General features: G+C 40.8%; 1 protein-coding gene across 1 annotated transcript in view; it reads right to left on the bottom strand.

The window, feature by feature from the left end:
* Positions 1–6,357: 6,357 nt before the first annotated feature.
* The window catches only part of LOC122652100 (ERAD-associated E3 ubiquitin-protein ligase component HRD3A-like), a 38,623-nt gene continuing 24,720 nt past the window's right edge, over positions 6,358–20,260 (bottom strand). The window contains exons 4-6 of the mRNA XM_043845773.1: positions 13,957–14,280; positions 13,601–13,843; positions 6,358–6,652 (exon numbers count right to left, since the gene is read on the bottom strand). Of these exons, the coding sequence (XP_043701708.1) occupies positions 6,431–6,652; positions 13,601–13,843; positions 13,957–14,280 (789 nt within the window). The 3' untranslated portion in view covers positions 6,358–6,430. The remainder of the gene's footprint in view (positions 6,653–13,600; positions 13,844–13,956; positions 14,281–20,260) is intronic.

The following is a 20,260-nucleotide window of genomic DNA, read 5'->3' as shown; positions in this document are numbered from 1 at the left end:
CGGGTAATTCCAGCCGATTCTTTCCAATTACAAATCTACATATTTCAAATTGGAATCTTCGTGATTGCAGTTTCAGTCGTTCATCTGTACCTTTTGTTCGAGTTTCAAAAATAGTTCCACCTGTTTCAATACTATATATAGGTTTGTATAGATTCTAAATTATTCTCTGCATTACAACTATGCCCCTATTCAAACCCTAAGAAGTTCACCTTCAGATAAGCATCTGAAAACTCTAGAGTCCAATGTTTTTAGTAAAATCAGATTTTTCTTTAGATCTAATACATGTCTCACCCAGTTAAAGTAACACAGTCTCATCAAACCTATAGATTAGTATAGTTCCAATCTCGAGGATCTTGTTTTAAGCATTATTTGCTATTTTGTTTGTACCATCACCATATCATATGCATGATATGTAGAAAGTAGATCCCTAGACCCTAGCCAACTGAACCCACATGAAATGAATAAGTAGAATCTAAAATCCAATATAAAGTTTCTATACTTAATGAAGTAGTGAAAAAAAAAATATTTATCACCCAAGACCCTTCCAGGGCAGTAAAATTGATTGATTGATGTTCATTATCCTTTTTTATTCTCCATATACTTAGGATAATTCTTTTTTAAATGACTTTCTTGTTGTAATAATAACAAGTTATTTTTTGACCCTCATTCTTACCCGACTTTCCTTGTTTTTCATTTGTCTTGACCACCATCTGCAACCAAAACATTACCCTCTTCTGATGTCCCATCGGATCTTTATCCTCTCAATTACACTGCCCATACTTGATTCAAGTACATCTAACAGAGGAGGTAAAAATGATTATCCTACCCCCTGTCCAAACACACTGCCCGAGGTGGGGTCCATCTCCCTCTATTAGATGTACTTGACGATCAAGTACGGACAGTGTAATTGAGAGGATAAAAATTCTGTCCCATCACCACTACTTCTCTAACGTGTGTTATTTTTAAGAAAAATAGCAATAACTTTATCAAGTTCGAGAGTATTCTTACTTTACAACAATATAGTCATAATACGATCAAATAAAGTAGGTAATGCAACAAACAAGATGTGTATTGTTCTTCCTTTCGATTTTAATATCTACAAAGGACAATTCCAATCAATATCCTGTTGAAACTCAACAAAATACATTTCAATTTTGTTCCTTCTGATAACCAAAGGCCATACTTTTTCTTGAAAAAACACTGGTGCGTCAGTTAAAAGCATTGTCCACCTTTTTGATTCTCTTTACTTCTCTAGCATAGTTGTTCTCTGCACGTGAACGCCTTCTTTCCACTCCTTCCTTTTTTCCTACTTTACTCCACTTTCTTTCAACCATTATGATACAACCATTACAACATCATGACCTCACCCTTCTTCTTTCTTATCTCTCATTGCAACTTAGTCGTCGAAGACAACAAACAACAACAACAATTCACTTTTATCCGGATTAAATGGGGTTGTATGGATCTTTACTTTCCAATCACTTCTATTCGAGGTCATACTTGATACAAGACTTAAGCTATATTTGTCTTTCCTTGTCATTTTTGCTAAGATCATTTTCGGTCGTCTGACTCTTTTAGTTTCTTCAATTTGATTCAAATCACTCCTCCGTAATAGGGCATTCAAAGGCCTCTGTTGGACATAGTCATGCCAATTCAATCGACTTTCTCGTAGCTTATATGTATCGAAGCTACTCCCAAATCAGCTCTAATATAATCATTCCTTATTTTATCCGTCTTAGTTTTTGTTGCGTGTGGAAATCTCCGATGCTTAGTTCGCCCACGAATGAGCCTGCAAAGACCAAGTGATGAGCATAAGAGAGCCGGTGTGGCTCCGGCCTAGGACTTTCTGATGCTAAAGTTAGATCACCAGTGCAACAGCGTAACTGCTAGTAAAAGTGAGATGATGAATGGTGCTCCACACCTGGGTATTTATAGAGTGAGGATGAGATGAGGCGGTTGGGAGAGTCCTAGTATGGTAGGAGTCCTTCTTTTGGAAGGCTCTCTTGCGTAGAGCGGAGTGGAGAGCTATTTTCGGGGTCGGACTCTTATTAAGGTAAGAGTCCATGTAAATTGTGATTTCGTATTGCGCTGGGATCGTGGCTCGATCCTTATCCCGTGATTCTCGGGATGTGCTGACGTGGCCCCGCGATCCCCGGTGGGGCGTTATGGTAGCCTCTGTGGAGGAGGGCTCGGCCTAGGAGGTCGGCCTGGTAGGTCAGTCTTGGCAGTTAGGTCGGTCTGAGAGGTCGGCCTGGGAGATCGGCCTGAGAGGTCGGCCTGTTAGGTCGGTCTCGGCAGTCAGCTCGGCCTAGGATGTCCTGTGTATGCTCGGTCAGGAGTTTATGGCTGACTTGTGTGAGCTCGGCCTCAGCCCCGGCTGACTTGTGTGAGCTCGGCCTCGGCTTCGGCTTTAGTGCTCGGCCTCGGCCTCGGCCCCGGCTGACTTGTGTGAGGCTTGGCCTCGGCCTCAGCTTTAGTGCTCGGTCTCGGCCTCGGCTTCAATGCTCGGCCTCGACTTCAGTGCTAGGCCTGGGCCTCGGCTTCAGTGCTCGGCCTCATCTTCGACTTCAGTGCTCGGCCTCGGCCCCGGCTGACTTGTACGAGCTCGGCCTCGGCTTCAGTGCTCGGTCGACCTCGGTCTCAGTGCTCGGCCTCGGCCTCGGATTCAGTTCCAGTACGTTTACGTGGTAGTTTTTGGTTGGTTGGGGGATTTTATGACACATCAGTTTTGTCAATTTTCCATCTCGACATCCTCATCTCCACTATACTTAGTTTATCTATATGATGCTTCTTAGCTGTTCAACATTTCGCACCATACATCATATAGCCGATTGTATGACTGTTCTATAAAATTTTTTATTAAGTTTTAAAGAAATACATTGATCACACAATACTTCAGATACGCTTCTCCATTTCATCCATCCTATTTTAATTTTTTGTGAAACATCACCCTCTATATCACCTTCTTTATTTATGATTGAACCTAAATACTTAAAATAATCATTTAACCGTAGAAAATCTATCTCTTTTTCTTTTCGTCTTCTTCCTTCCTTCCAAAGTCATTTGATTTTTCCAACAAGTGTTGCATGTGAACTTACTCCGTCCTCTTTCACAATATGAAAAATGGATCCACTCCCTATGGGTTACGCCTCCTCATTTCTTCACAACCTTTAAAAAAAAAAAAAAAAAAAAAAAAAAAAGGGAAAAAATTTGCATGCAAACCCTTCTCCTCCATGCCGACCACGAGTTCCCACCATATGTTTACCTATTTTCTAGAACTTTACGCATCACCTGCAATGATACGAAATTATGAACACGAAGAATTTAATGTGGTTTGACATGAATGTCTACATCCACTAGAGAGAATCAGAAAAATTTTCACTAAAACAGAAAACAAAAACTCTCTATGTGATTTCCTTTGCTTATCCTAAGGTTTCACATAAAGACAATATATAAGTACCTTAGAACCATAATCTTTATACAATTACAATTTTACCAAAGGTTTCAAGTATTGGTATTGGATTGGTCGTATCGTTGTCACCGATACCGATGCTGATACCAATACCTGTATTTGACTCATACCATATGTGTAGTATGGATCGGTTGTATTGGCTCGGATTGGGGTGATTCTAGGTCATACAGGCCAATTGCAGGTCATTCAAGCAGATTCCAGGTTAAAATACCACTTTTTTATTTTAACCTAAAAGCATCGCATTTTAGCTGATTCATCCATACTGTATCGATTAGGTATTGATATTGGATACCATCGATATGTATCGGATTCGGTCGAGACTTGAGACCGATACCTAAATCCCTAATTTTACCTTTATACATGTAATGGGTCCATAACTAATTCAAACACATACACGAGCAATAAAACTGTGTACCACTATAGAATACAAGTTACAAAAGCCAAAATGAGGGCAGGTCATCTCCAATTCAGATCCTCTATGGGGCGCTGCCCGTAGCGGCCTGATCGGCGCAGACATAGGGCCATGCACATTGTCCGCCTTACCCTTGCCCGAGTGCCTTGCCCAAGCGGGGGTAAGGCGATCATTACGCTGCGCCCTATGTTTGCACCACATAGACCGCTACGGGCAGCACACCGTAGAAGATCTGGATTGGGTCATCTCGGGTTACATTTGCCATGTTGGCTAATTTAATTTATGGAAATAATTACAGATTTTCTGTTGATAGAGAAGTGCATGTTCAACTAAACTCCTCCAAGGGCTATGCCATGGTTACCAGAGGCATGTGCACGATACAGTCCCAACTATTTGTCCAAATATCTTCTCTTTTCCCTTCTTCCTCACTCCCACAGGCCATTGCAAGTGGCCGTGAAACCATGGAGCTGCAAGCCTGTAATGAGGCCACCTTCTCTTCCTTCGTCTCCTGCCCATGTAACTAGTAAGCATTCCAAATGATTTTTCATCTCTGGCATCATCTTCATCTTTAAGAAGAGCAGTGCCATCGGTGGTGTGGAAGCAAATATGATCTTATCATACTCTTCCAAAAATTAGATCATTCTTTTGGCGTGCATGTATGGGTGGACTAGCAACGGCAAAGCCAATAATGGGAATATTATTTTGTAAACCATGTTAATTGGTGTTCTTTGAGTTTTATAATCATAAGTGATCCTTTTTCTTACGATCAATCTATCTTCTTTGATATGCATATCATTGCAACTGTTCTTGTTTTAGAGACGGGCATACCAAAACAGTTCATTTTTGTCTACAATGTAAACATGAATACATGATCGAAATTTCACCAGAACAGTATCGATTCCTTAATTCGCCTGTTATTTTGCCTCGACCTCATCGAACCACCGAGCAGCGGCCTGGCCGACAGTGGTTTGGTTCACTGTCTAAAATCGCGGCTTGCCGCAGATTCCAAAACAAAAAAAGAAGTTATTTGATTTGATCTACCCCAGAAAGAATCGGGGAACCGAACCAATCAAAATAAAACAAATCCAAATCAATCCGGTCGGTCCAATCTGGGTTCACGGGCCGACCAATAAATGACAAGGTAGACTTACTGTATTGAACACTATTGGAATTTGGAAGTAATGGGATGAGAGGTTTAAGCAATTTGTGTCACCATAGGGTTCTGTTGAGCTCCAATTCAATACCATAGACGAGCCAATTTTCACCATTGAACTTTCTGAAGAAGGTAACCAGTGCCCAATGGACTGTTACGGGAACTAGACAACGACTGATCTTTTCCTTATAACAAACTCTCTGTTATAGCTTGAACCAAAGAATGCGATAGAGATCAAATAAACTGCATCAAAACAGAGCATCAGCTTAGATTGATCGACGCTAGAGGTAAAAGAACCCCAAAACAAATTTTCAAGCCAAAAGGTTTCATAAGAAGCAAGAACGGTCCACTGCAATCTGCTATTCAATTTTGACATCTTTGTTCTATTCCAGCTAACACCTCAACAATCTCAAACTGAGATTAATACGTCTCTCTCTCTCTCTCTCTCTCTCTCTCTCTGTCTCCGTATTGTATATGTTTGTTCCTGCTAAGAGAAAATAACTTGCAACATCTCTTGCCATCCATCCTGCACCTCCCTTCTTTTTTCTTTTTTTTTTCGTTTCTCCACAAAAGCTGCATCACAAAGGATAGTGATTGTTTGTGGCGTGGTGATTGATCTTGGTCGTCTATAAACAGGGTAACTGCTATATTTCCTTCATTTATATCCTTAAAACTCTCATTTAGACCACATTCCTGGCATTGCTTATTGGTTTTCTTGATGATTTGCAACGTGTTTATGGAATGTTTCTTGTGGATTACATTACATTAACCAGAAACTTCAAACTAGAGCCCAAGGTGCAGGGAGAAGGTGAGTAGGTCCGAGACCCACTGGGAGCTCCTCTTGGTGCAGGTTTGTAGGCCCTATCAACCATCTAGCAGTTAAGGAGGACCCAAATTTCAGTTACAGTAACAGATAAACCCCATCCTCCACTAAAACTGAGTTCAATCCAACTCTGGTGAACTGTCAAAATACAACAAAGGAAAACAGTAGATACACAAAACTATGAACAATTCTGAACCATTAATTTCATTCAAACACAACACCACCAACCCCCCCCCCCCCCCCCAAAAAAAAAATTCTGAACCCTTAAGGATAGGGAAAAGGTGTACTACAGTGTGTACCATATGATTGGGTTAGTGTTGGGGCCCCACGTTTAACTGACATTGACAACACATGGGTCCTCTTCTCATTCAGTGTCAAGGTTTACCTTTTTCGTCCAAGACACTTATCACTCACATTCTATCAAGCGCTGGACTTTCTCCCATCATTGCTGAGGACCCTATATTTTCCAAGATTTCAGTAACAATACAACGGTTAAGACTTCAGAGATCTTTTGCACAGGCGGATCACAGTGACTATCTTCATCAGTAAGGAGAACCACCACTATCACAACTAATTGGGAACAAGTGCATCATGCTCATTGGGTTGGAGTGGGAGGGGCATCTCCCCAGGGGCAGCTGCTGCATGCCTTCTTTGCCGCTCACGAAGGTAGAGAACTGTCAAAAGGCAGACAAAGAGAGTAAGGATTGTTGCATTGCCTTCATCCATGATCACCTTCTCAATCCAGGCTCCAACTTTTGGATAGGCTTCAGGCAATGAATCAATCAATCTGACCTGAAAAGACAATATATAAAGCACTTCAACATTTAGGAGTCCGGTTAAGTGAATAATCCAAAAACAGAAGGTCACAGCTGAATGAAATTTCTCTTTAGGATGGCAGAATTGAGCACTGGAGAAACTTCAAGTAGAACACACAGCTAATGAATGTCTGCAATAACTGGAGCCCAATAAAAAAAAAAACAGAGGCGCTTTTAACCATTACATTGAACAACAAGTTTAAGCATGCGTAGGAATAGTACTGCGTAAAGATTATGTATTTACTATTAGCAAACTCAAGTACCTGAGTCCTCTAAATGAATTCGAATAATTCAATCAGCCGAGTCTTATCAGAAATTTTAACTTTGTTGGTCAATAATTCAAGTTTTAACTAGATAAAATATTGCTGAGATTGAAACATAGTTCCTGATTTGCCAGTGCTTGGAAAATGCTTGGGCTTTGTAGTGGCAATTCAAATTCTCTCCGTACCTGATCCATTGGAATAGTGCTCATACCCTCATTTGCATCAGTCACATTGTTATGTATCTTTGGTATCAATTGCCCATACTCTCATTTGCATCAGTTACATTGTTACCACTTACCACTAGGTTGTAATGGATCAAATGCCTCTGTATATTCAAAGAAATTGTTTTATTATTCCCTTATTTGACTCCAACTTTAAGTCGTTTTCTGTTAACAGCCCTTAGAACTGAATGCTTGAGTGATTGAATCGATCACCCAAGCCCCTTTATTTATATTAACTTGAAATAAATCTGATCAAAGTACAAATAGGAATAATAACACCTCAGTCCTAGTCTACTAGGAATTCCTAATACAACTAGGAATGCCAGAATAGGACTCGGCTGAGGGTAAAACAATAAAAATAAAAGAAAAGAAAAGAACTTAATCTGACTAGTACTACTCCTAACATGACTAGGACTAATCCTAATCAGCTAGGACTAGTAGGACTAATCCTAATCCAACTAGGACTGCTTACCCCAATCGGGTAAGCAACCTATTTCAATACTCCCCCTCAAGTTGGAGCAAAGATGTCGATCATGCCCAACTTGACTAAATTGGGATGAAACAATTTTCCAGACAATCCCTTGGTGAAGATATCAGCAAGTTGATCAGCAGATGTCACAAAGGGAAAACAAATCAGCCCAGCTTCTAACTTCTCTTTGATGAAATGCCTATCCACCTCAACATGCTTGGTACGATCATGCTGTACTGGGTTGTGTGCTATGCTGATGGCAGCCTTGTTGTCGCAGTACAGCATCATAGGAAGACGAAAAGGAACACCAAGATCTTGTAGCAAACCTTTAAGCCATAGTAACTCACAAATACCTTGTACCATAGCTCGAAACTCAACTTCGACACTAGAACGAGCAACCACATTTTGCTTCTTGCTACGCCATGTGACAAGATTTCTACCTACAAATGAGCAATACCCAGAAATAGACTTCCACTCTGCAGAACCAGCCCAAACAGCATCAGTGTATGCTTCTATCCGTAGATGACTATGCATAGATAAAAGAATTCCTTTTCCAGGAGCTAACTTCAAATAGTGCAAGATGCAAAGAACAACCTCCATATAAGAAGAGTAGGGATCATGCATAAACTGACTCACAGTACTCACGGCGAAAGCAATGTCAGGACACGTGTGTGAAAGATAAATCAGCTTCCCTACAAGTCTTTGGTACCGGCCTTTATCAACAGGCTCACCCTCTTTCTCCTTGAGTCGAACAATAGGGTCCATAGGAGTATCTGAAGGATGACAGCCTAGCAACCCGGTCTCAGCCAATAAGTCTAGGACATACTTCCTTTGGGAGAGAAAAATGCCTTTAGAAGATCTGGCTACTTCAATCCCAAGAAAGTATCGTAGTTTCCCTAGATCTTTAATCTCAAATTCTTGTCCAAGGAAGGTCTTCAACCGTCTGATCTCATTACCATCATTGCCAGTAACCACTATATCATCAACGTAGACTATAAAAACAGTGAGTTTTCCACCAACTTTCTTTATAAAGTGTGTGTGATCAGCATTACTCTACTTATAGCCCATAGAAATCATGGCCTTGTGGAACCGGCCAAACCATGCTCGAGGTAACTGCTTCAGCCCATAAAGTGCACGCTTTAGTCTACATACTTTTCCTTGGTTTCTGTCACAAGAGAACCCTGGTGGAATGTCCATATACACCTCCTCATCCAGTGTTCCATTTAGGAAGGCATTTTTTACATCTAGCCGTTGCAAATCCCATCCAAGGTTGACTGCACAAGATAATAACACACGAACAGTATTTAACTTTGCAACAGGTGCAAAAGTTTCCTGGTAATCAATGCCGTATGTCTGAGTGAACCCCTTGGCCACGAGTCGTGCCTTATACCTATCCACAGTGCCATCCACCTTCTGTTTCACCACAAACACCCATTTACATCCAACGGTTTTCTTCCCAGGTGGAAGAACCACAAGCTCCCATGTGTTATTTTCTTTAAGGCGTCCATTTCTTCCATCATAGCTGCCTTCCACTTTTCGTCTGATAAAGCTTCCTGCCAATTGTTAGGAATACGAACAGAAGAAAGAGAGGAAACAAAAGCACGAAAGGATGGGGAAAGGGAATCATAAGAAACAACATGAGATATGGGATGCTGAGTGCAAGTTCTGACACCTTTGCGAAGAGCAATAGGTAAATCAGGATCATTACCAGGTGGAGAGGCAGGTTCTGGATCCAAGTTCGGCAATTGGATGGGTGCTGGAGCAACAGATTGATTGAACTGCTTATGTTTCCTTGCATAGGTCTTCACATTCGGCATCAATCCTCCTCTGAAATTCACTAATAGTCCTCTGGATAGGAGTCTGGACCGGGGTAGATTGCTCCCCCTAAATAGAAATGGGCTCCCCCTGTATAGGAACCTCTCCCCTTGACTCAGGGGGAGTACTAGGGGCAGGCCGAACTGGTTCAGACTCATGGTAAACAGACTGAAGTGGAGGTGGAGAGTCAATAGTCAGCACATCTTCACTAACACTCTCCCCCTGAAGAGGTGGGGACACATAATATAGAACATTTTCATGAAAGACAACATCCATGCTGATAAAAGTCCTGCGGGATGGAGGGTAGTAACATTTGTACCCCTTCTGGGTAGCAGAGTAACCCAAGAAATTGCAGCGGAGGCTACGTGGGTCAAGTTTACCAGGGGACCTTGTATCCCTAGTATAACAAACGCAGCCAAACAACTTAGGTGGGACTATAAAGGAAAAAGAGCCAAGTAATAGCTCAATAGGGGCTTTTGAAAGAAGAACCCGACTGGGCAGCCTATTAATTAAATAGGCTGCAGTAAGGACAGCATCCCCCCAATAAAGGGAAGGGACATTGCGAGCAAACATAAGGGCCCTAGCCACCTCCAAGAGGTGGCCGTTTTTTCTCTCAGGCTCTCAGCCACACCATTTTGGGCTGGAGTGTCGACACAGCTGGTCTGATGGAGGATTCCATGTGCAGCAAGGTATTTTTGGAACTGACCTTCCATATACTCTTTCCCATTGTCACTCCTCAAAATTTGAAGAGTGGCATTAAACTGGGTCTTAATCATTTGATGAAAGTGTTGAAAACATAAAAAAAACTTCACTTTTTGTGTGCACAAGGTATACCCAAGTGAACCTAGAATAGCAGTCAATGAAAGTGACATACCACCGATGGCCAGTCAGGGAAGTTTTCCTACTAGGCCCCCACACATCAGTATGAACAATATGAAATAAGAAAGAGGATCTTTATTAGAAATAGGATAAGTTGAACGCGTCTGTTTAGCCAAGACACAAGGCTCACAAAAAAATTATTCCTTATTACAGTCTTTAACTAATGCTGGGAATAAATTTGATAAAGTACCTAAGGGGGGATGGCCTAGTCTAGAGTGCCATTTATGTAAATCAGAAGAGAAGGATGCCGAAGGTAAAGCCTGAGTAGTATCGCCATCAAGCAGGTACAATCCGCCATGCACTTTACACGATCCAATCGTCTTCCCCGAGTCCAGTTCCTGAAAAACACAATGAGTGGGAAAAAATGTCACTTTACAATTCAGGGATTTAGTGATACTGCTAATGGAAAGAAGGTTAGTTGTAAATTTGGGAATATGCAACACAGATGACAGTGTAAGGGAAGGAGAACAACCAATGGATCTTTTCCCTGAGATGGAGGAGAGGGACCCATCAGCAATTTTGACTTTATCTTTACTAGAGGCAGGAGAATATGTATTAAAAAGGCTAGAAGAACCTGTCATGTGATCAGTAGCACCGGAGTCTATGATCCATGGAGTGGATACTACTGATGCACAATGACCAGCAAAAGAAATACCCGTACGGGCAAAGAAGGAACCTGAATTGGCAGCAGACGTAGTAGAGGCAGTTGATGTGTTCAACATACGACGTAAAGCCTGGAGTTCTTCCTGGGAGAAACCAATGTCAGCAGTGGGAGTTGGAGCTACACTTTCAGTATGATTGGCTTTGTTTTTAAATTTAGCACGACCACGTTTGGCCTTAAAATCAGCTGGCTTCCCATGTAATTTCCAACAGTGAGCCTTAGTATGATATGGTTTGTGACAATGCTCACACTTAACGGGCTCTTTGGTAGTAGTAGTGGAAGCAGCAACACTATCAGAAGAAGCAACAGGAGTGGGACCAGCAGTCCGTAAGGCTGATCTCTCAACTTTAGGAGTAATCATCATGGCAGCCCTTCGTGTCTCTTCACTGTGAACATAAGAAAAAGTCTCCTCTAAAGTGGGGAAAGGAACCCGTCCAAGGACTTGCACCCGAATAGGGTCATAGTCATCATTGAGGCCAGCCAGAAAATCATAGACACGGAATTGGTCTACATAGGTGCGGTAGGCAGTAATATCAGTAGTAGTAGTAGGTTAGAATCGAGCATAGTGATCCAATTGCTGCCATAAGCACTTGAGGGCAGCATAGTATTTGGTGACGGTCATCTCCTTCTGAGTAGTGGTTTGGAGTGTCTTCCTGATTTCATAAACCTGAGCACCACTACTTGAACGACCATAAGTGCCCTTGACAGCTGTCCATATTTGTGTAGCAGTGTCAAGGAGAAGATACTGACTAGAGAGGTCAGTGGTCATAGAGTTCAGAACAAAGGACATTACCATTGCATCATTGGCAGCCCATTTAGTACGGGCAGCACCTTCTTCACTGGTTGTTTGGTGGTGCCAATGAGATGGCGATGAATCCCCTACCGCCCGATCGAGGATAGTGATCTCGCCCCGTTAAATAATTCGTACCATCAAGCTTGATGGCGCAACATAGGGAAGGAAGTCATTCCTAGTCGACCATCCCCTCCGAAGTAGCGATAGTTTGTCTCTGAATCACCCATAGTTCAGGTAGAAATCGATCCACAAAATTGAAAAAAAAACGAATCTTCAAAAAACTGAATCAGATCTGAAGTATGGGTTTTGAAGTGGCAGCAATTTCAGCCGTCTGAATAGGCTGAAAGATAGATCGAGTAATCCTCTAGTAGTGGGGAAGAAGTCCTTCAAAAAATAGCTCTTTCTGATGAGCCAATAAGAAACCCTAATTTGATCACATATTAGGTAAAAAACCTGTGTTTGGAGAATCCACAGGTCTGGATCTGAATTATACTTGATCCAATTCTGCAGTCTTCAAATAGGGAAGGTATGCACCAATAATAGCAGAAAATAATCTCCCAAAAAAAGGAAAAGATCAATCTTCAAGTGTAGGAAGAACTTGATCTTCAAGAATGGAGGAGATCTGCCGGCAGAATTAGGTCATACCAATAATCTTCAGTCTTCAATGAGGTAGGATTGAGGGCAGCATCTAAATCTTCATCAGATCACCTCATAGTTGCTGCCCTGAATGAGAGAGATGAGACGAGAGTGGTGGAGAAGAGAAAACCAGAAACCGTGGGGAGGGGAAAGTGAAAAATAAAAAACAAAAAACTGAGAAAGCTGCTCTTTAGATCAGAATTGGCTCTGATACCATGTTAACAGCCCTTAGAACTGAATGCTTGAGTGATTGAATCGATCACCCAAGCCCCTTTATTTATATTAACTTGAAATAAATCTGATCAAAGTACAAATAGGAATAATAACACCTCAGTCCTAGTCCAACTAGGAATTCCTAATACAACTAGGAATGCCAGAATAGGACTCGGCTGAGGGTAAAACAATAAAAATAAAAGAAAAGAAAAGAAATTAATCTGACTAGTACTACTCCTAACATGACTAGGACTAATCCTAATCAGCTAGGACTAGTAGGACTAATCCTAATCCAACTAGGACTGCTTACCCCAATCGGGTAAGCACCCTATTTCAACATTTTCCTTTAGAGAGTGGACCTTGGCGGGCGGCACAATGGTAAGGTTGCTCCATTGCGACCTATGGTTACTGGTTTGAGTTGGGAAACAGCCTCTCCCTGCAAAGTGAGGGTTAAGGCAACATAGATTATGACCCTCCCCAGACCCCGCAGTGGCAGGAGCCTCATGCACTGGATTCAGTTGGGATTCCACACGAGGGAAAGAAACCACTAAAAGTGAAAATGATGTGAATGATAAAATCTTCCGGTTGAAACATTTAGGGTGGGGCATTATGGATTATAAATGATGCAAAAATATGTATATGTTAGTGTAATTCATATCTTAAAGGTAGCCAAGATTTTAAATATCAGAATTGGTGACCGGGTTGGACACTGCTGATCCTGGAACAGGTCAGCCGATCCAACCCAATACAAGCTGGTATTCACAGAATATCAATGGAATCAACCAGGATCAGTGGATCATGCATATATATATACACAAAGCCATGATGGTAGCTTCTCCGCATAAACCTGGATGTTAATTTATAGACAAATCTAAAGGCAGGAAATAATTTTTAAAAGGAATTTGAAACACTATATGATGGGTAATAACATTGTTTAGTTTCAAATGAAAGAAAGCCACAAAAGAAGAACCTCACCAGGAAGCTGTTGGCGTAGTTTTTCCTTATCCACAAGCTCATGAGGGCCAGTGTGACAGGCAATTTTGCCACTGGATCACTCTCTAGGGCCTGATCATAATATCGCTTGGCAAGATGAAGATCAAGAGGAAGACCTTGTCCATGTTCATGCATGTAGGCGAGGTTGAACATGGCTTGTGCATTGGATTGTGATTTAGCATGCATGTAAGCCTCTGCTGCACGATCATAATCTCTCTCAGTACCCTGCAATTTAAAGTGCGAATTTAAGATGAGCAAACACTCAAGAGAGAGGGAGAGCATTAAAAACAAACTTTCAACTCTTTGAACTCAGACAGGCCTATTAGCTAGACACATACCCGACCATAGTAATATGCATCCCCAATCAGCAGAGCAGCATGTTCATTACCCTGTTCTGAAGCCTGCCACCACAGAGAATGTGCACGTTGATGCCTTTCTGCATCCGTGCAAAACCCAGCCTCTCCCATGCACATACTACGTTCACCAAATCTGTCGAGAATCCATGCGGCATTACTCTGTGCCACTTCATATCCTAGCTCAGCCATTCTTGAGTACAAAAGGAATGCTTTGCCCACTTCACCCTTCAAGTATGACTCCAAAGCCCATCTTGACAATGAATTCCAAGGTCCCCTCTCTGCAACAAACTTGTACAAGCCAGTAGCCTGAAAAACCGAGCAAACTCAACTGTCAGGAAACACATATGCACATAAAGGTTCAGGCAAATGGCTGGCCGCAAACTTCTTCTTTGTGTTTTTGAGCAATTTTTGTTTTTTTTTTGGTTCTTATCATTTGCTTCATTTTGTTTCAGTAGTTGGGTAGAAGTATTGGTAATCATATCTTAGTACCTTTCTCATAGAATCTTCTCATTGCCTTCCAGATTACAGATTAACGTACAGCATACCCATTATCAGGAATCCTCCGGCATTAAGAAACTCTTCTGGACATATCTTGTTTTCTTTTTAATCTCATTACGGAAGAGGAACCAGCATTAGTGCATGACTGCTGAATTTAAGCCTCCAGGTGGTTTACAATATTATGAAGCTCATAGCATCAAAATCTGTACTCAACTCCAAGGACAAACCAAACTTGGTCTATTTGGTATTGGTGCAATTGTGCAAATGGGATTGAAGTATTCTCCAATATGAAATTGGATACTTGAATTGTTCATGCTTTCAGAGAATGCAATAGGGGGGGAGGGCCATAAACCTGCTAAGGATGGTCATTCTTCAAGTCAAATCAATTTGTGTAAGATTGAAGATTAACATAAGCAACATTTTCTACTGAGAAAGCTGGTTTTCCTATAACTAAGAGTTAGTTGGCTATATTACGTGAAATCATTTTCATTTTCTGTTTTCTTCTGAATAGTGAACTGGCTGCTTCTAGATATTGCAAAGGTGCAGGTTTTGTGTCTCTGCCTGCAGAGATCAAATATGAAGATATTCACAATGAAAAAAATAACAAATGATAAAATTACATATAAGTATAAGAATGGTTAAAATCTCTTCAGAAGAATGTTGATTCATATTTTAATCCCTCAACTCTCAAGTATGGCCCATGAGAAGATATATATGGTGTTATATTCTGATTCATAAAGTACTTTAATGTGGCTAAAGAAAGGCTTCACTTTTAATCTAACGCAATGTACATGAATCATTATTGGTGCAATGATACTGAACTAAAAATGCAACCATGTACAAAACCAATTATGATTTTTTGTTAGGGCAAAAAGGAAGGATCCTATCAAGAGAGAAGATGGTTGCAATAGCACAACTTTCATTCACTGGATGATGTTTCACTTGATTGAATGAGAAGGTAATCCATTCTGACCAATATTCCAGAATGTATCACGGCCCTATCTATCTAGTTTTTTTATTTTTTTATAACAAAAAAAAAGAGTAATACATTCTCTCTGGGGAACGAAATATGTGAATCACCATCTACACCCAATCTTACAAATACATGTAGGCCAAACAAGTAATAATCCAGCAATTTACAGACAACTTACAGTATAGAAAAGGAATAAATAATGTATCCATTTAGAGATTTGGGAAATGAGATTTTCTACCAACCCCCATTTAGGATCCTATCACTATTAGAAAATGTTTCATGAAGGCCTCATGCAAGAAGAACCCAAACCGAACAACTCTAGTATGAGTGAAAAAAATAGCCATTTGGGAAGGTGTGAGGATCCGTTATTTTCCCGGGGCGCTCGAATGGCACGGGGAGGGTTTTATGTTGCTCCTTGGTTGGAAGGAGAGAAGGAATGTGTCTTCTCAAGGGTATGGTTCAATTTATCAGGGGATGGGGGTCATACAATAAAATGAAATGGAATCGCCACCTAGGTTTAGGGCCTAGGACCCATTGGTGTAGCCCTAGAAGAGCTATGAGACTTCGGTTGGTCTGGTCAAAGATTCGGGGTAAGTGCTCAAGTTACAAGAGTGGGAAGGTGTTAAGCACCCACCTTGCCCGGATGAACCGGTCTTTCTACTAGATGCTTGTTTTCGAATATTCTCCCTTTTATGAATGTCCTATTCCCACATGTATGACTAAATAATGATGCACAAACTATTTAATTAAATTAAACTATGTTGCACTAACTACTGTTCACTACACGAGAATACTTGAAAAGACTACATCGTACTGGAATTAAAAAGTTAACGGAAGAAACATATACATGTACGCTTTAAGTAAATGCAACCTTGTAGGGACTAGGTAATGCAGTCCTAGATAGGAATAACTCCCACTAGAAACCAATGGATCAGGATCTCTAACAATGCTGGCCGACTGAAGTAGGAAGGGGTAATGTAGGGTAAAATTAGGGTTAGGGTGAGGTAATGACAATAAGGTTTATATGGTTTTGTTGGGCAGGTCTAGGGGGTTATTATCATATAAAAATAACAGGGTTTGAATGGGTTTGAAAATTCTGCAGAATTAGGATTAGGGTTTCGGGTTTAGAAATTAGGAAAACACTTGAATTTTGGGTTTGTAGTTGGAGATTGGAGTAAGGCTTTTGGTTGAATATTAGGGACAGGGAGGAGGATGTTTGCTTGTAATTTGAAGGTTTTCTGATGGCTGAATTGATTTTTACATAAATTAGGGTTTTTGGGGTTTTGTGGGAGATGGCAGAACTTAGGGTTGTGATGGATGGATGGGACTCAAAGCTGGATCGAGTGGATGGGATGTAACAAGGGGGCTGAAGTTTGATTTTGATGGTAATCTAATGAGGGAACAGGTCTGGACAGAATAAAGACTAGCTAGGGTTTATGGAATTCAAATAGAAATAAAAGGGGATCGATTCGGGGGGGGGGGGGGGGGAAGGTTATAGAGGATTAGGAGAAGATGAATGGGGATGGGGCTTCAAACTTACTTGCAGTTACAGGAGCTCTTCAATGGAGGCAGCAGCTATGTGGTAGAAGGATAAACCCACCTTCCAGCTGAAGAAGATCCTCCCAGCCGTCATGGCGTAAGGAGTCAACCGGATTCCACCAGTCCCTTTCCACCTTGAAATCCACAAGGATACACACTCACAAAGGAGCAAGGAGCAGCAACACTGGCAGCCAACAAGCAAAGCTCGAAATTTTAATTCAAATAATCTGTGAGGGAGCCTCCCACGATCTGTTCTTTTATAATTAAAGGCCAAGGGCCAATTCCTAATACAACTTAAACACCTCCTCACTTAAATCATGGAAGGGAAGGAGTATAATTCAAAAGCTAGTAATTAAAACTGTAAAATGTCCTAACTACCCCTACTATTAAGTTAAAAAAACACTAAGCTAAATAACTTAAATTGACCCAAATTGAACCAATTGGATGCAACCAATTTAAACCAGTTCAATTTAAATAACAGAAAATAAACTAAGTATGGAAAGGAAATACTAGAATGTAAACCTAAGCTATGGCTCCCTAACTAAGCCCTAATGTCAGGACTTCTTCTTCTTCTTCTTCCTACTTGGTGCTGCATCACTAGGATGTGGCTATATCGCATATTTGCCATGGCGACTAGACGACCCAAGCAATTGGAGGGGCGCCTAGGTGTGCAGCAGTAAATGACTATACAAAAGGTTAAAAGCATCGGACCGTATCAATACGATACAATCTGATGCGACACTTATTTTCCAAAGAAAGTGTTTGGATCAATCGATACGGGACCGATATGATATGATACAATCCGATATAGGTAAGATACGCCTCCTTTAAACATGCAAAACAAAAACCGTGAGTGAGAAACGAAACTGAGAGCAACCGAAGGACTTGGAAATTTATTATTCTCCTCGATATGAGTTAAAGAAAATCATCTAACATTAAAAACGACTCTAATCTTCACCATTTCAACAAGTTTTGGGGACATACAATGTTCAAATCATGGATCAAAATAGATTTGTGCGAGAAAAAAAGGTAAAGTTGTAGATCTCTTTTTTTTTTTGGGTGGTGCTCAAATAATATTTTTGTCTTAATTTTTTGTTCTGTTATGCATCACTAGATTAGGAAAAACGACTCAAATCCTTGCATCAAGCTGATATATTACATATTGCATAATAAAGTGTTTTATGCTTCAAAACTGTATTTTATATGTATCATAAGCACATCTATGCATTTCTTGCCCATTTCCATGCATATCTTTAGTGTATCTTGCATCACTCCAATACATTACGATACGTCTCCTAAAATCACCCCTCTGATACGATACCTAACACAGATACTTAAATCCTTGACTATATGTAATATAGCTATGACAATTTTATAGTATGCTTATATGAAACATAGAAGCCATATCAATGCAATATGATATATTAATGCTAGTAATGATCGAATATGAGAAAATCAACATATAATAAACAAAGAATAGGATATAATATAAGCACATTCATCCAAAAACAACAATAACAACTCAGCCTTATCCCAACAATAACCATGATCAACATAAGCTCCTGAAGTGTCAACAAGGTGTGTTGTCACCTTGGACCCAAAAAAAAGCTTGGATACGCAGGCGGTGCCTTATCAAATATACTCTGTCATCAACCCAAATTTATGAATAGAGATTTCAGAGATGAAATTTGTGCAATTGCCTCTGCCAATCACCATGTTACAAATCATGGTCGCTATACTTCAGTCAGGTCTGGAAAATATAGTTGCGGCAACAATCTTCTCCCTCAAAAACCTTGTGAGTGGTCAAAAGTGGATGAAGAACATAGCAGAGGAGTTGTTCTTTATCACTGTTACCTTCACCAGGCTCACGCTCTGCCTCCAAATAAATTGTCTCAGAATTCTGTGGCTCTTCTGAAGCAAGAGGTATGAAAGAATCCTTGTCAATGCAAGCTACCAAACGGTTGGGTTATTGAGCAGAGACACGCCTGCATCCCTTGCTCATGAAGCGTTGAATCGCAGCCTTTGTCATCACAAAAGATTTGATAAAACCATGAGGTTGAGAGTAAGGGCGGTTTGGTCGTGAAGATGCCATAGAGGAACCACTAACATGTCGCTTGCTAAAGGACTTCTTTGGTGGAGGAGGTTGCATGCTTGTACTATCACCTTTAGGGAAGGTATCTAGGAAGCTCCTCCGATTGTAAGGCCTTTTCAGACTGTACTCCACCTGACATGCTACTTGTGCAGCATCCTCCATCATAGGTAGTCAACTAGAATCCAATGCAGCACTAATCTGAGGTGCAAAGCAATCTGAAACTGTGCCAGCAAAACCTCTTTGTCCCACTCAAAATCAAACCGAGTGGCTAAACTAGTAAGATTTTACAACATATTCCTCAACAGTCATGTTGTCTTGCCTCAACTGAGTGAACTTGGGATGCATATGCACTGCTTCTTGTCAGTAGGCAAAAATCACTAGTTCATGGCCTCTCACATTTCAACCAAAATATTTACCAACGATGCCACAATTCTTATTCTATCGCTGCCGCTGGTATTTGATCCACCAGACATGAGCTGTAATCTTCAGTTTGGCTTTAACAAATAAAATCTTTCTAGTCTTTGTCAACCCATACGATCGAAAGAAAGTCTCCAGGCTATTAATATAGTTCACATTTTTCACTGGAATATTCTCCCCGTAAAAATCAAGGACAACTAATTTGACTCCTCTTGCAGCTCCATAGAGACCAACAAAAGGTCAACCAGCCCCATATGGTTGTGGTGTAAAATGTGGCGATGGGGTGGTATAAAATGTGACAGCAATGGTGGTGGAGATGCAAATAAGACAAGCCCTTGGAATAGAATTGGAAGAAAAACCAGATTGAATGAGAGACTTTCTTTTATCTGAAGATAGCAAAAGGTCAATAGAAGTTTGCAAGGATGTCATCATAATTTGAAAGGAACTGACACTCATGTAAAGGGTATCAATACAGTCCGTCAGGTTGGCAATATCAAACCTTGTTCCATCCTTATAGGAGTTAGGCTACTGGAAGACCTCACTATTGGCCACGGTAAAGAGAAGGAATGAGAACTTTCAGCTGTGATACCAATTGATGTAATCTGGGGGTAGAAACCCTGGTTCGACTGGCTTATGGCTCCACCCAAAGGAATAATAACCAAAAGATGGAAGACAACGGCAATTGTATGATTATTTCAAAGTTTAGAAAGGGAGTGGCAGAATCGTAAATAAACAGCATAGTAAAGGCTTCTTAGTAGATAACTAGG

This window comes from Telopea speciosissima, chromosome 2 (assembly GCF_018873765.1).
Source record: "Telopea speciosissima isolate NSW1024214 ecotype Mountain lineage chromosome 2, Tspe_v1, whole genome shotgun sequence".
In the NCBI taxonomy this organism is placed as follows: Eukaryota; Viridiplantae; Streptophyta; class Magnoliopsida; order Proteales; family Proteaceae; genus Telopea; species Telopea speciosissima.
Note: the sequence above shows the minus strand (reverse complement) of the source record. Positions and strands in the feature narration are given on the sequence as shown.